General features: G+C 45.2%; 1 protein-coding gene across 5 annotated transcripts in view; it reads left to right on the top strand.

Moving 5' to 3' along the window:
- Nucleotides 1–1509: 1509 nt before the first annotated feature.
- The window catches only part of pik3r3b (phosphoinositide-3-kinase, regulatory subunit 3b (gamma)), a 209395-nt gene continuing 194165 nt past the window's right edge, over nt 1510–16739 (top strand). Inside the window, exons 1-2 of one of the 5 annotated variants that reach the window (XM_080771005.1) lie at nt 1510–1636; nt 2768–4090. In XM_080771005.1, coding sequence (XP_080627131.1) covers nt 3751–4090 — 340 coding nt within the window. In that variant the 5' untranslated portion in view covers nt 1510–1636; nt 2768–3750. Of the gene's footprint in view, nt 1637–2154; nt 2352–2406; nt 2472–2760; nt 4091–16739 lie in introns of those variants that run through there. The other 4 variants (XM_080771003.1, XM_080771002.1, XM_080771004.1 and 1 more) reach the window with 4 other exon arrangements.

The following is a 16739-nucleotide window of genomic DNA, read 5'->3' on the forward strand; positions in this document are numbered from 1 at the left end:
GGTAAAAACAGGAATATAGGTTAAAAATAATCTACAGAAATGTGTTTAGCAAAAGTCGGCCTCATGGTGGCGCTATAACAGGCCGTTGTGGAAAATTTGGGGCAGAGGTTCATCCATCCAGGGAGTGTGTGCACAGCGTGGCATCGGCCGGGCCAACGGTGCCGGGAATTAGCTATACACAGACACACAGACACACACACACACACACACACACACACACACACACACAAGGTCACACCGACAGAGTGCAATGTAATAAACATACAAACATGTCTCTCCCCATGCCTTCGGCGTGGAGATAATAAATGTTCTGTCAGTTAGCCAACTCTTGTTGTGACAAATCAAGACAATAAATACAATGTTTTGGGCAGATCAAATAATTAGAAAGAAGAAAAAAAAGGCAGGGACAGGGTACAACACTTTTGTTTTGTTTTTATTCTTACTATATTTATTTGATCTGCCCAAAACATTGTGTTCATTGTCATGATTTGTCACAACAAGAGTTGGCTTTGGTAAACGTTGATGAATTGAACATGGTGGACCCTGTTGTAAACAAGTGTAATGCTTAATTGGGTCGTCCACTCACAGTTAACAGTCTTTGTATTGAGTTTGTGCTTGAAATGTACTGTAATTCTGCAAACTGTTAAATATGTCAATCAATAAAAATCAATCAAACGTCTTTAAATAAATTATTTTTGAAATTTGAATAGGGAATTATTTCCTGGGCCCTCGTTCTGAAAGGGGGTGCGACTGCGATGCTCTATACTCCCAGACCCCGCCTCGTTGTCTGGGCCAGCCAATGGGCCAGCTGGCCTGAGCTGGGCCAAAACGGATCTAGAAAGATGGCGACTTCCATTGCAAGGACTGACCATAGGGACTGACAGGCTTCATTTTATGTTAATGTTAGCCGCAATTTGCAACTCTAGATTTTGTCCAAAATATTCCACAACTATTATTCCGAGCCGCCATCTTGGATTTTTTCAACGTGCCATAAAACAAGACGTGAGGGGGAGCGCTTGTTTAATAGAATCTTACCTGCACAGGTAAGACACCCAAAGAAGAGGCCGACACCCTAGGGAGGGAGGGACACTATTAAACAAGCGCTCCCCCTCACGTCTTGTTTTATGGCACGTTGAAAAAATCCAAGATGGCGGCTCGGAATAATAGTTGTGGAATATTTTGAACAGAAAGTAGCTCATAACTTTTTTTATGGGGACTTTTATGATAAACAAGCGACACCAGATCGAAAGAAGATAATTCAAGCTTGGACTACAGCTGCAATGTTGGTGAGTTTAACGTAATTTAAGACCAGGAGGTCACAAACCAAAAAACATGCATAGGAAGTCGATGGAGGTTATTGCAACTCTAGATTCAACCAATTGTAAAAAAAATCTAGAGTTGCAAATTGCGGCTATGTTAATGTTAGACCCGCGGAACGCTTTGTCCATATTTTTTACAGTCAATGTCCCAGACAGACACGTGCAAATGCCCGTCATGACGTAGCAGTCTGGCTGGCTGATGTGTTGATGCTCGGATAACAAATTTGGAGTTTGCGGTGTCCCTGCAATACCCGTCCGTAACACAACCTAGCTGACTTCCCCAACAAACGCAAGCGTGTGATGCGGCTACATTCCAGGTCAGATTGATGTTACATAATTCATTACTAGACTCTGCAGAGTAGTCCTTGTCGTCGTGAGCCTTAATATTCTGCCACGTCTGCTCTTGCTTGCCCCTGCTGTCATAATTCGTTTTCAGCATAACGAACGAAACCACTGCAAGTTCCGCAACGCGTCGTCCAAATTGGCTGACAAAAATGGTCAAACGCCCCCCGTTATTTTTCTTTTTACAAATGAATAAGCTCAACATAATAAGCAGGTCACAGAAGGCTTTTTCTGCTTGCTCTTGCTGCAGTGCAGCCTTGATTTGCGTTTCATCCGTATGACGGTGTCGAGCGCCAGAAAACAGCAGACCTACAAGACTACAGCGCGTCGCCTCCGCGACGCGCTGTGGTCTTGCAGGTCTGCTGCTTTCTGGCACTCGACACCGTCGTACGGACGGCTACAAAAACTCAAGCAGCGGCGGATGGTGCGCCGGTTCTGTCTCCTCTCCTCCGCTGGTATAATTTGCAGACGCTGGGGGTGTGGTTTACTGACATCAGCACTGCCGCTTACTACAGTGGTTCAGCTGGGGCTGACTGTCTGGTGGAGCCAGCCAGCCACGCATCTATTTTGATGGGCTTGTATGGACTGTCTGGGCTCGGTCTCGGGGAATTGATATAGCGTGTATTGAGTGGAAGACTGGTACCGGTCAGTGGACACAGTTTGCGCGCTCGTCGTCCACTGTTGGGAACGGTGAGTTTGCTGCTCCGTATTTGTGTCTGGCTGGATAGTGGGGCAGACTAGTGCAGTCGAGTTGTCGGCCAGACTAGACTGCGCTCTGAAGTTCTTATTCGCCTAGTCACGATTTGTAATGTATGTATAGGCTCTGTTTGTGTTGCTTCCACTTATAGCAGGATGCTGGCATGCACATGAACTTTTTAGATACATTGTATTTCTTCTGATTTATATAGGTATTTAAACAGATTTTAGTTATATTATAGTCACATATTCAGTGACTAATATCTTTACCTCAGTTAATGTTTTTGACAATAATATCAAAACATGTATAGGCTACTAACAACTAAAGCTAATGGGAACAGAAACAAAAAAACAAAGAAGAAGAACAATGCTGCATGGTATTAACATTGCAACTTTATTGAAGTTTTCAGGTCGCCTACATCTGTCTGGGTTTTGTTGGGACATGTGAACCAGAGAAGACTGCATATAGGAGAGAAAGAGAGCTGCAGAGGATTGCACACAGGGGCGCGCTGAATAAGAAGCCAAATTCTGCACTGCAGTGGATTTACTCAGGTGTGTGTGTTGTACCTGAGGACAACAGACCCTGTAGCCTGCTTTATTCCCCACTGGGCTCCACACGCAGGACATTGCAACATCCCTGCAGAACCTCAGGGCATCAACTACAGGTCACCGTGTCCTAGAATAGCCAACTGTGCCACCCTCCTTTAGCAGCCCTCCCTCCTCCCACCACCCACTCTCACCCCTCCTTTTCTCTTCCCAGTTAAGGCACAGCCTGGTGGATTGTCTGTCTGCCTTGCTGCTGCCCAGTCTGCCCATGCGGAGACACAAAGCACTCAGGCCTCTGACTGGAAAGCTGTGATCGACTGGCAGACTGTTAACATCGGCTAAGATTGCTAGACGTGTGACCAAAACAGGGACTGAAAAGTGCTGACGCAGAGTCGCAGACCCCACCGACTGGCCATTATTATAAGAGCTATAGGTTTCATAAAGTTTCATTGTAACTGGAGGAATTTATTTCTGGTGCTGTTTTAACCACCTTGGACTGAAAAGAAAGTGGACTTTGGTCTCCAGAAAGGTTTCCAGAATTCAGGTGCGGAATTCCACCTCAGGGATACCATTTTTACGAGCTTATTTTTTTACAGCGTCATCCAAGTCACTGCGACACAGCAACTCTCAGGCAGCATCCAAGGTTTTCCCAGGATTAGATGTGGAGCTCCAGTTCCACCTCAGGGATTTTAACAGATATTTTTATTCTCCAAGCCTTTTTATTTGCTTTATTTGTAATTTTCATACTGAGCAACTGAAGTCAATTGGACACAGCACATTTCAGGCACCATTTGTGTCTTGGCTTTGTAACCCTCCCGAGTCCCACCCCCCATGAACTTGTTTTACCATGGCGTCTGACAGCTTTCAGTACCGGGCAGTCTTTGAGTACAAGCGAGAGCGCGGTGATGACATCAGTCTCCAGCCAGGTGACCTCCTCACCGTACCCTGGGCCTCTCTGGTGGCTGCAGCAGGAGTGGACTACCAGGAGGGCGACGAGCGAACCCCCAAAGGCTGGCTGCATGGCACCAATGAGAGGACCAAGGAGAAGGGAGACTTCCCAGGGACCTTTGTGGAGTACGTGGGGGTGGTGAAACCGGTCCCACCTGCTGCCAAGCCCTGGCACAGGCCAATGCCCCCAACACCCGCGGGGGCACAGAATGCTGTGGGGCCCCAGCTTGCTGCCTCAGGTGAGTGCCATTCACCCCTCTAGCCTGGGCTCCACTGCCACTATATTTTCTAACACACAATGTTTATTTGAATGTTTTAATATCTCAGACTAAAGATGAGAACCTAGCTGGGATATATACAGTGAAGGTGTGTAGGTCTACCTAATTATTTTACTTGGCTAGAGAAGATTCCACATAGCTTCCTGGTTGGGCTCAGAGTTTGTGAGCTAGACCAAAGCTGGGATAAGCTCAAACCCAATCTCAGAAAGGTAATTTGCTCATTGTCTCCACCAGGCCGAAGTCATGGGGAGAGAGTATATTTTACACTGTCCGTGTGTGTGTCCGTCCATCCGTCTGTACAGCTAATCTCCGGCACCGTTAACCATTAACCCGGTCGATGCCAAAGATGAACCTCTGCCAGAATGGTCTGTTATAGCGCCACCAGGAGGCTTTCCTACTAGGCTGAGGAATATATCTCACACTTTTCACATTGGCCTGTTATAGCGCAGGTGGATTTTTGCAAAACACATTTTTGGAACAAAATGCCACACTTCATCATCCAATTGCCATCCAAGGCGTAAGAAGAAATGGCACCCTTTTCACATTGGCCTATTATAGCGCCACCAGGAGGCCATAACCTGACCTGCCCTGGTGGAGACCTGTGCCCCGAGGGGCACTTTATCTAGTTTATTTTACAATGACATTTTTTCAGGGCCTGTTAACAGCCTAGAGTGGTCCTGACTGGGTCAACCCATGTGAAGATTGAACATGTGCAGTATTGCTTCCATGCTTATTGAACAGCGTCATGTTGTCATGGGGTCTGGAAGTGTGTAATTCCCTTACTGCTATCCTGCCAGAGTTAAGACCAAGTCATTAAGGCATTACAGATATATGAGTTGTGCTGCAGTGGAAAATAAAAGCTGCATGTTTACGGTGTTAGTACAGATTGTGTTCTTCACTTCAGTCTGCAGCTCGAGCTCTCGAGTGGAGGGAGGGCCGTTGTGGCGATCAATGGCCATATTTCTCCGACATGGGCCACGCTTCTCAGAAACGCTGCCACAGTTTGTGGCCTACAGGCCTATCGACTAAGTGTCCATTCTGTCCAATCCACTAAGCTCCTGAATACCTGGAACACCTTGCCTATTAACTTGCTAGGGTTCCTAGCATCCATATTCTGGGAGGGACATTCACCAAATATAGCAGGTCGACAATTATTGGCGAAGAGGGTTAATATTCCAATGTGGACTGGTGTCTTAGTGATATAATCTATTCGTGGTGATTTTTGCGTTAATGATTGTGCAAGTGCATGCATCTGCAATGCATATGCCTTGCAGACACATGCACTGGACTTTTGTTGATGTTTCATTCAGGAGCCTGTGGAACGGATGGTCACAGCAACGAGGTTGAAAGGGATTTGTGTAATGCAGACCGAAATGAAACCAGCATTGCGAAATAGAAATGGCCCACTTAAAAAGCTATTCTCAACTCTGAAGGCTTTTGTTAGTGTTGTTTACTAGTACAAAGGGGTGGTCAGATCTCAGATCTGTTCTATCCCTGTGTATGTCTAGTGTGAGGGCTATATTGTGCTCTAGTCAACGTAGCTGTTTTTGTGTCTGTTCATTTGCTAAATGGGTCAGACAGACAGCAATGTTCTCTTCCTCTGCATCCCTTGGCAGCTCTCGGCTCTCTCTTAATTGTCTGGCATATTCATCTCCTGTGTGAGTGCAGTAGAGTAGAGCCCGACCGATATATCGGTTTGGCCAATATATCTTTCTTTTTTCAATTCTGTTGATATTTTTGGGGAGCCTTTCTGCCTTTATTTTTGATAGTACAGTAGAGAGAGACAGGACACAGAGTAGAGAGGCGGGGAGTGACGCCACCGGGTTCAGGATTCGAACATCAACATCAGCACTTATCTACAGTAGCTGTATGTGTCTTTATTTTGAACCTTTTCAAGAATAGCAGATCTACACACTCACAATGCATAGAGTTGTGACGTGTTGTTGAGTGGGATGCACATGCAGATTAGACACACCAACGGACCGACAACGGTCGGACAAGCAGTCCAACATGCGTTGCTCCATGCTTGCGGTTGTCGGTCTAATGACAGTCGGACCAATAGTATGTCTAGACTAAAGCCTGTACCCGTTTGTAGATTGGTTATTATTTCTGAATAGGGCCTGTGGCTGTGGTTAAATAAATGTGTGTATTCTATATCTACTTGTTGTCAAATAAACTTTCCTCGTCTTTCATATTGATATAAAAAAACAATGTATGTCAAAACATGTATTTGGTGGTCTAGCACCCTCCAAAATCAGTCTCTGTATCGGAAACCCAAAAATCTGGCATCTATTCATCCCTTTTTTGTGAGTCCAGGGCTGCGGGCATCTTCTATATATATATACCCTGTCCCTGCGTCCACTGCTGGTACAGGACAAGACTCCTAGTCATACCATGTGTATGCAACCTCTCTCTGTTCCTCTGTCCATCCCCTTGCTTCTTGTAGCTGCACAAGGCTGCATTTGTCCTGAATAATTGATTGGCTGGCGCACTGGCTGCCTGACATGCCACATTCCTGCTCTCACAAATCACCCCATTGGTGTAGCAGTAGCACAGGGCAGCACACTGGGCCCTGCTGAGGGAACGCTAACTGATCTGCAAACTCCATCACTGCTGACAAGCAGGCACGCCCTGTTCTGTTTCCCTCTCTGAGTACATTGCTTCTTTGGCAAGCACGTTTCTGAGGGTGTATTGATTCAGTTTTCTGAGAACAGGAGTGATCTTGGATCACTGGGGAAGTCAAATAATTGTATACTATGGAGTACACTACTTCAGTATAGCTAAATAGGATTCAGGGCTTAGTGCGCTCCCCTTCATCAACTTCACCGACACCAACAGCAACCTTAAAACAAAGATATTTAAAACATACTATGACAGCTGTCCCCTAGGGCTCATGGCTATAGTATACATGGTCCGCTCCTTTTTTCCCCTCTACACCAAATCTTGTGTTTGCGTCAAAGAATGCTGTCCCCAGAATAGGTTAGCGTTCATGTGGTTGAACGTATTAGGCTGTTTAAAAGTATTGGTTAATTTTCAGTCCTTCTTGATTAAACTTTGTTTAGTTTAGATTGTGATATTTGCTGCCATTAGATTTTCGCCTTATAAGGGTACTTTCAAAAAGGAAAATGTGTATTTAGTAAAATATCTCCACTTTTCCACAATATAACATACGTTTTCTGCCAGAACTTTCAAATCGATATAAAACTAGAGGACAATATCTGAATCAAAGTCTTAATCAAATTAATTAATTACTGGGTGAGTACACACCCAGTGCTAAAAGTTTAAATGCCGACGTGGGCTGACTGATGTGTATTTGGAATACATGAAATGTATGTAAGATCACAGACATTCTAGGGCTATTAACAATAGAGGGTATGCGCATGCATAAAGTGAGTGGCAAAGTGAGTGGTAAAGTCAGTTTAACTTTGTTTAATGTCGTTTAATGCAATCAGATCGGTTTGGCCAATACATCTTTCTTTTTTCAATAATTTTTTTGTTGTTGATATTTTTGGGGAGCCTTTCTGCCTTTATTTTTGTTAGTACAGTAGAGAGAGACAGGACACAGAGTAGAGAGTCGGGGAGTGACGCCACCGGGTTCAGGATTCGAACATCAACATCAGCACTTATCTACAGTAGCTGTATGTGTCTTTATTTTGGCAGATCGAGTGGCAAAGTGAGTGGTAAAGTCAGTTTAACTTTGTTTAATGTCGTTTAATGCAATCAGATAGGACTTTTCTGTTTGGATGTATGGGCTGTCAAGGCCAGAAAGTAGTTTTTGACACTCGGTAGGCGTTCCCGCATAACTTCCGGTTATGATGATGATGTCATGTCACTCGCATACCCTCTATATATTTTAACAAATACTGTACACTTTGAAAGAAATCTCCCTCCTTATAATAATAATACCTGATGATCATGTTTTAGGGTTGAAAAAATCACGGCACTCCATCTTTAATTTTATTATTTACCGCAACAGCAGTCTCTGACACTGATGAAGGCCTGAGTAGCCGAAACGCGTCTGTTTGTCAAAATACAATTAAAAGAAAAAAGTTAAAAACACCTTGTGTGTGCGCGGAGTGTTTCAAAGAATAGAGTCATTCAGATTCTCTCGTGTGCTACATATTCCCCTCGACACTTTTTGCCTCCACCTGTCTTCCTCCACCTGTCTTCTCGTATCTCCAAGGTACTATATGAGGGGCGGGGGTGGCGGGGTGGCAGGGCTGAGGTCAGGTAAGCGTAATTTAAGTTGGTGGAGTTCCTTTGAAGTGTCTGCTTTGACAGAGCGCAGCATGCTCAGAGACTGACAGAGGAACAGCACAAGGAATTATTCATTTGACATGCAGTGTCCTCACATCTTCACCAAGCTCCCTGTGTGTCTCTGTCCCCTGAAAGCCTTCATGATCAACACTTTTTATTCATTCTGACCCTCTGTTCCGTCACATCATGTCACATCATGTCAGCGTATATTCTGCGAAGAATAGCAGATCGACACTACGTGTTGCAACATGACGAGGCATTGTTGGCTTGTAAATATATCTGGTGAATAGATTTTGTGAAGAGGAAAAAAATAGAGGGCACTCTAACTAAGTATAGACCCCTGGGAGACCCTGGACAATGAAGTATACTTGTACGCCAGGGGTTAAGTCTCTGTGGTTCTAATCTCTACTATAGTTCTTCAGATTAGTTTAGGCAACCCTAATGGTTCTATATCTCCCTTTGACAACCAAATGAAGTTTCCCAATGAATGCGAGCCAAAGAACCACTTCCCTTGTGCAGTGTGTACACCCTTTTACATCACAAGCCATAGTAAACTCACACACACGCACGCACACACACGCACGCATTCGCACAAATGGTGCTGCGCTACCTAATAGTCCTGACATCGCCAGTAATCAGCAATCAGTGCAGAGTTCTGTCCAAGACCTTCTGATTGCAAACACTCCCCCATTCCCCAACCTGATGCCTCAGTCCTCCCTTCAGGGGAGTTGTTCTCCTGTGCCATGCAACATTAATTATGACAGCAGGCTAATCAATCCCTGATGGGAATGGGAACCTCACCGTCTACCTACTATAGGTATGGGGGAGATGGAGGGAGGAGCTAGGAGGCTAAGCTAATCAGAGTCCATTGTGAACTTAATAGGGTAATCACACACAACATACTGCTGGGCCACGATAAGCCAGCTAGCTTGTTTTATCTGTAGCGGCGCCCTCGCCGACTTTGTTGCGTTTCCCTTTGATGTAAATGAGGGAAGCAATTAGATGCAGCGACAGAGGACTCACACATCCCTTGATCATTCTGGACAGGGGCATTAATTGAAAGAGTTCGGCCGGCTAGGTGGCAATTCCCTGGTGTGACAGAGCCACGGTGTGATGCACCAGATTGCCCGACGGACGTGGGTTACCTTGAAATAGCCATGAGGTGGAACTTGCAGTGTGAGCACGGTTGCCATTGAAAACCGCAAAGGCCTTGGATGTTAGCAAGCACTGAGGCTTTAACACCTGAGTGTTTCCCTCGCGTCGTCCCAAGCCATATATAGAACCATTTTACACAATGGGGCCAGTGTGCGCAGGTGATTTGGTGGTCTTTTTCTGTACAGATGTAACCTTGAAAAGTCTGGTGTGGTCCCTGAGGGTGGATGGGTGTGTGTGTGAGTGTGTGTGAGTGTGTGTGTGTGTGTGTGTGAGAGAGAGAACCAGGAATAAAGTCAGACCACACAAGCAGAACTGCCCTATCACCTTCTGATGCTCTCTATCTGGTTTCCACACATGGCACACAGTATATGCACTGTTACTGTACTGTACTCTGCAGAATGTCAGCCAGTGTTCCATCTCGGCACGGCTCTGCCTCCTCTCGGCCTCCTCCTCTCGGCCTCCTCCTCTCGGCCTCCTCTCAAAAATACAAGCCCTCTGTCTCCTTCGTCCTACCCCGCTGTTGGTGTAGGGACAACACGCACGTACGCACACACACACAAACACACACAATTAGCTGAATATGCTGCCCTTGACCTACAGTGTAACGTAAATACATGGTGGTATTCCACAGAGCCAGGGGTGATTAGATGGGTTCCTTTGATCTCCCATTCCCTTCCCCATGGATTGCTTGTCATGTCTGCTGCCTGACCTATTTAGTTCACAGTGAGATATCCTCTTCTCCTCTACAAATGAGCACTAAACAACCACGCGCGTCCCTCTTTATAATGGGATATGGTAGCAAATAGTATCTCAACACACTCAGGCAGACCCCCCACCCCAACCCACCCAGGAGATGCACATGTACATGCATGCAACGTGCACTTCTCAAACAGTGGTGATCGAAAGCAATTGGACTTTTTAATTGAGCACCAGCAGGTGTCTCTTTGTCTTGTTGCATTGCAAAAGTGCGTGTGTGTGTGTGTGTGTGGTTGTGTGTGTGTGTGTGTGTGTGTGTGTGTGTGTCCGACTGTCCGTGCGTGCGTGCATGCGCGTGTGTGCATTCTTGAGGAGTACACGGCATAGTGCTCGCAACCCATCAATGTTATTACGTGCATGATGAAAAGGTGTAATATGCTGTTGCTAATGACTCTGAGATCACAGACGACAGAAGGAAACAGAGAGAGCGAGAGAGAAAGAGACAGACAGACCAGGACACGTGAGAGCTGCAGGGAGAAACACTAATTGTTATTTGTGTGTCTGTGTGTGTGTGTGTGTGTGTGTGTGTGTGTGTGTGTGTGTGTGTGTGTGTGTGTGTGTGTGCGTGTGCGTGTGTGCATGCGTGTGCCCAGCAGCAGGGTGACAGCCTGTGATCAGGTGTGTGATGGGCCCCTGGGCTGGGGATCGATCGTGCGCAGCAGTGGCCTAACGAGGGGGCCCGAGCTTAATTGCCTCATTTGTTGGTTTTATATTTAGCTTAGCCGCAGCTAGCATGTTAGCTCTTTGTTTAGGCTCTTAAGGGTCAGATGCAGCTCCCTGCTCTGCCTTTGCCTATTGTGTAAAATCAGAGAGAGAGAGAGAGAGAGAGAAAGAGAGAGGGTAATTATATGGGAACCCTGTCATTCTATAGAGACATCCTGGTGAAGAAGAGTTGATGCGCTGCCGCTGTAGATGTTTTCTATACCTCAATGTCACTGATGAAGCCTGATGGGGAGGTGGAGATCTCTGTCTTTGTGCAGCTGTGAGCTTACCTGTCTCTATTTCTGTTAACAACCTGCTCTCTACCTGTCTAACAACCTGCTCTCTACCTGTCTAACAACTCTTATACCTGTCTAACAGTCTGCTCTCTACCTGTCAAACAACCTGCTCTCTACCTGTCTAACAACCTGCTCTCTACCTGTCTAACAACTCTTATACCTGTCTAACAGTCTGCTCTCTACCTGTCAAACAACCTGCTCTCTACCTGTCTAACAACTCTTACCTGTCTAACAACCTGCTCTCTACCTGTCAAACAACCTGCTCTCTACCTGTCTAACAACTCTTACCTGTCTAACAGCCTGCTCTCTACCTGTCTAACAACTCTTACTAGTCTAACAACCTGCTCTCTACCTGTCTAACAACCTGCTCTCTACCTGTCTAACAACCTGCTCTCTACCTGTCTAACAACCTGCTCTCTACCTGTCTAACAACCTGCTCTCTACCTGTCTAACAACCTGCTCTCTACCTGTCTAACAACCTGTTCTCTACCTGTCTAACAGTCTTCTCTCTACCTGTCTAACAACCTGCTCTCTACCTGTCTAACAACCTGCTCTCTACCTGTCTAACAGTCTTCTCTCTACCTGTCTAACAACCTGCTCTCTACCTGTCTAACAGTCTTCTCTCTACCTGTCTAACAACCTGCTCTCTACCTGTCTAACAACCTGCTCTCTACCTGTCTAACAGTCTTCTCTCTACCTGTCTAACAACCTGCTCTCTACCTGTCTAACAGTCTTCTCTCTACCTGTCTAACAACTCTTATACCTGTCTAACAGTCTGCTCTCTACCTGTCAAACAACCTGCTCTCTACCTGTCTAACAACTCTTACCTGTCTAACAAGCTGCTCTCTGCCTGTCTAACAACTCTTACCTGTCTAACAGTCTGCTCTCTACCTGACAGTAAAATGTTGAAAATGAGTGGAATCCCATTGTCACTATTCACTGGGATACCAAAAACATAAAAAAAAAGGTTTCTCACTGTTCTCGGGTTGAATATTGATATGCGATTAAAATGCGATTAATCAAGATTAATTAATTACAAAGCCTCTGATTAATTAGATTAGTTTTTTTAATCGAGTCCCATCTCTAATAAATGAACCACACAGAGGATTTTACAGTTAGTCTTTCTACTAATATCCATGCAAAGTTTGTTGTGTGTGTGTTGTCCCTCTGTTGCATTGGAACTGTGTCAGTGACTTTCTGTGGTTTAGGCCCAACCATGTTCACAGTAGAATCCTCTGTGTAAAAAAGGACCCGTAGCTCTCAGAGTTAAATGAACACTGAGGATTTTACTGTTTACCCTTCCCCCTCCTTGTTTTGTTGACTGTGTGTGCGTGTGTGTGTGTGTGTGTGTGTGTGTGTGTGTGTGTGTGTGTGTGCATGTATGTGTGTTGTTTTCCTTCTAGAGGACATGTGTCATCCATGTGGAAATGTGGAGCTTTGGCAGAACATTCCTTGGCTGCATTCGCTTTCCTTTCTCTGCTTTCGTTTCTCTTGTTCCTTCTCTCTCTCTCTCTCTCTCTCTCTCTCTCTCTCTCCCTCCCTTGCTTTGTCTGGCTTCCTCTAGCTTATTGCACATGCATGCACGTGCTCGTGCACACACACATGCACACCGAGCCTCTGCCCTACTTCCATTTAAAGTCAGGTCCGCAGTGCAGCAGCACAGTGCGTCTGGCCAGCCGTCACAGTGCAGCAGCACAGTGCGTCTGGCCAGCCGTCGCCCACATTTCCAGAGTATACAGTACATGGCCTGGAGGTTGTGGCCGCATACACAGGCAATTAGGAGACCCCTAACGAACGCCTTAACGAGCCGCCGCAGAGCAAGCAGTCAGCAGCAATTTCCCCTTGTTAATTTAACTCCATCGTGAACGTTGCACATTTCTGCGTTGCCAGTTCATTGCTATTAGCCTTTCAATGAAAACATGACACACAGGAGAATAGTATAGTATAACCTTTGAGGTTATTCTGGTGGAGTGGAGATATAATAATGTTGAAATGGATTGCGGAACCTGCTGCACCTTGCTGTCCTCGATAAAGAATGTGTAAGATGAAGGGGGAGAATAAAACATAAATATTGGAGGAATGAGTTTTGCGTTTCCTGTTGCCATGACTAGATTTCTAGATTATTGCATTTGGCCAGTGTGCGTCATGGGAGCTGTGGAGGAGAGCGGGTTGGCACATCAATAACTTTTCCCACGATACAGCGTGGGTTTCCATGCTAATGTCTTTAATCTCTGAAGTATTATTGTTTGTATAGGTGAGAGTTATCGCCCCTGTTTTGAAAGTCAATTACTGGGGGCCAGAAAAGCGCGCGTGTTAAATTGATGAATAGGCCAGCGCCCAGGTTCTATGGGGGAAATATGGGGGGGAAAGGACCAGGTGATAAAAATATACACGGGGAGTAACAAATAACATGGCAAGTAGCCATGAATAAAACAAGAGGGAAGAAGGAGCACAATATAATCCTGGGGGACTGTGAGGGATGTGGCGTTCTGATTCGGATCTTGCAACGGCGTAGGGAAATTCTTTGATGTTCTATACTGGAGTCCCACACATTAGTCTGTCAGAGACGGAGAATTCACACTATAGCCCAGAGTTAAGTCTTTAAATAGGGCTACGTGGGAGTTGGCGCACATGTCTGCATCCCTGAGAGTATTGAGTCACAGTTTTAGCAGCACGATTCGGCATGGGGGGGTGCATGCCGCATTGCACTGTACCTACAGATAAGGACTGGGCGGGGGGGAGGAGACAAGGGGTGAGACCTACTGTAAAGCCTGATTTACTGGTATATTTAACCACATGCACCCTAGCATCCCTAATCCTATAGTACTGGGCATGTCGTAACAGGCGAACATTTGCGGAAATTAACAGATCTACAAGCTCACAACACATTGCGGCGCAGCGCGTTTGCTGAGCTTGTAGATCATCTGCTCTCGGTGATCCACGCCGGTGTGGGACAGAGCATAAAGTGGGCATTAATCAAGCAGGTTTTAGGTGTGTTGAGTGGTCAGCTCAGCTAAAATGCTCGTAATGGGAGTGAGCGGCTTGCAATAGGCTTATTGAGGCAGAAGTACGTGGGCGAGGGAGTGCTCCCGCGCAGGCCTTGTCAATAAAACCTGGCTTTTATTTTATTGGCTGCTTAATTGGCCCTGGAATCACCGCACTGAGCCAGGCAGAATCTCCTCCGCAAGCCTGTGGGCTTTACTTTGTCAACAAACGTGCATCCACTCATGCTTTATTGATTTCCATCGCCAAAATGGATGTTATGATTGGCTTTAGGACAAAAAATGAAAAATACAAATATTCCTACCAATACTCTATGCAGCTGCAGTCTTAAGTCTTAAGTGCATGTGGTTGTTCTTGAGTCACAATTGATTTAGAACGGAGGTATAGGGAAGTCAAGACTTCATTTCTGGTTTAATACTGTATGGGGTTCTCTCATCTAGTTACAGTGGGAAAATGCTTTAGTGATATATTGCCACATGGGCTGGCTCCCTCACCTTGCCTGTGTGTTTGTGTTTATCTGTTTGTGTGTTTGCGTGCGGGCATCTAGTGCTGTATTGCTTATTTTATTTGTGTGTGTGTGTGTGTGTGTGTGTGTGTGTGTGTGTGTGTGTGTGTGTGTGTGTGTGTGTGTGTGTGTGTGTGTGTGTGTGTGTGTGTGTGTGTGTGTGTGTGTGTGTGTGTGTGTGTGTGTGTGTGTGTGTGTGTGTGTGTGTGCGTGTGCGTGTGCGTGTGCGCGTGTGCGCGTGCGCGTGCGAAGGGGAGTTACTGGAAGTGTGCTTTTCCGGCCTGTACGTGTGTTCCCGTGAATCTCAAGCTGGCAGTGTTATAAACCCAGACCTTTCACCAGGAGAGCTTCAGACTGTAAATCTGGGCTCTCCTGGATACGTGTGCAGTGGCTCGGGACTAGATTTTATGTTTAAAAGGCACATGCGAGTGAAAGAAATCCTCTCAACCCGGAGAAATCTGCTTTCTTTCCTGTATCCTCCCTTTTCTTGGGGCTGTTTATGGGCACCTATAAAATGACACGTTTTTATGCCCCGGATTTTACAGCCTAACTCCTCCTGTGTGCATTTTAATGCCCTCTGAAGTCTCGATACCCTGGCGTGTAGTCATTTGACCAGTTTAATTTCTGCAATCGCCGGCACAGTAAAAATAATTTATCAGCTCTTTTGTCTTGGAGCTGTCCTGAGGCGTTAATCTGTTATGGGGGTTTGAGGCATTACTTTGATGTAGCTGCATGTTTACTTTGATGACCAATTGTTTTAGGGTCTGTTAGGGCATACCGATTCTGTGCTGATACTGACGTTTTAAATAATTATCTGACTGATAGCCAATCCTGATACCAATGTTTTTTCCCCCCATTGCTATTTATCCCACTTTTCGTGCCAGGGAAACAAAGAAATCTTCATTACAACAAAATTACTGTTTTAAAGTATTTCAGCCCTTTGAATGAGCACAAATTCAATCACTGTGTGAAACAGCCTTTATAACCTTCTTTCACATGCAAGATTATTTTAATGAAAAATTACTGCCTTTTTAGCTACAGTATGCAACTATCTAAAAACGTCGGCCCCCGCCATCAGTAAATGTTATCTAAGGTATACAACAAGGTGAATATCTGCTGATACTGCTGTAAACAGCACAGTGCATCCCTACATTGATATTTAACAAATAGAAAGCTTGCGTTTTCTTAGAAAACGTGATTTTTCTTTTTTTTGTAAATGCACATGTTATGGTTTTCATCTCACAGTTTAATAGGCCTAACAATTCACTTCGGACATCATTTTTTCAGTGCTTCCACAGCACTGCCACTTAAAGTGATTTTATAGGCTGGACTGTGCAGCAGTTCCATAGCTGGCAATACATAAACAAAACATTGTGAACTGTGCTGGGCTACAAAACAATGTAAGTAGTAGATGTTTAGCATTTTTGTTTCAGCCATTTAACCACATGAACCCTAGTGCTTATATTCTTGGACGAACATCTAGCATAAATAGATCTACTGTACAGTGACACATCGTCAAAGACATGGTGTGGGGGGGGGGAAAAGAAGCGTCTGAGTAGACCCCCACTAGTCCACTAGTGCTTAAACTAGTTTTTTTTTCCTTTTTTTTTTCGTAAAGTAATATTTTCCTATTTTACTTTACATTGAAGTCCCTTAGAACATTGGTCTAGAACAGGTTCTCAAAAATAGCAGATATACAATGTCACAGTGTGTCACCTCGTGCCGCACTGCAATCTATACATCTGCTATTTCTGAACATTCTAGAAACATCTTGAAAATGTAGAATCATTTCGATTTCTTTCTTCTGAAGGGGGTCCTGGCAAAAAACATTGAGAAAATATATACATTTTGGTGGTCCTTCTACAGATGTGTAGAATCTGCCTCAGATCTTAATGGGTGTGTCCCTGCCACTATACTCGGCAGGGACTTTGTCCTG

This window comes from Protomyctophum bolini, assembly GCF_963924005.1.
Source record: "Protomyctophum bolini genome assembly, chromosome: 8".
In the NCBI taxonomy this organism is placed as follows: Eukaryota; Metazoa; Chordata; class Actinopteri; order Myctophiformes; family Myctophidae; genus Protomyctophum; species Protomyctophum bolini.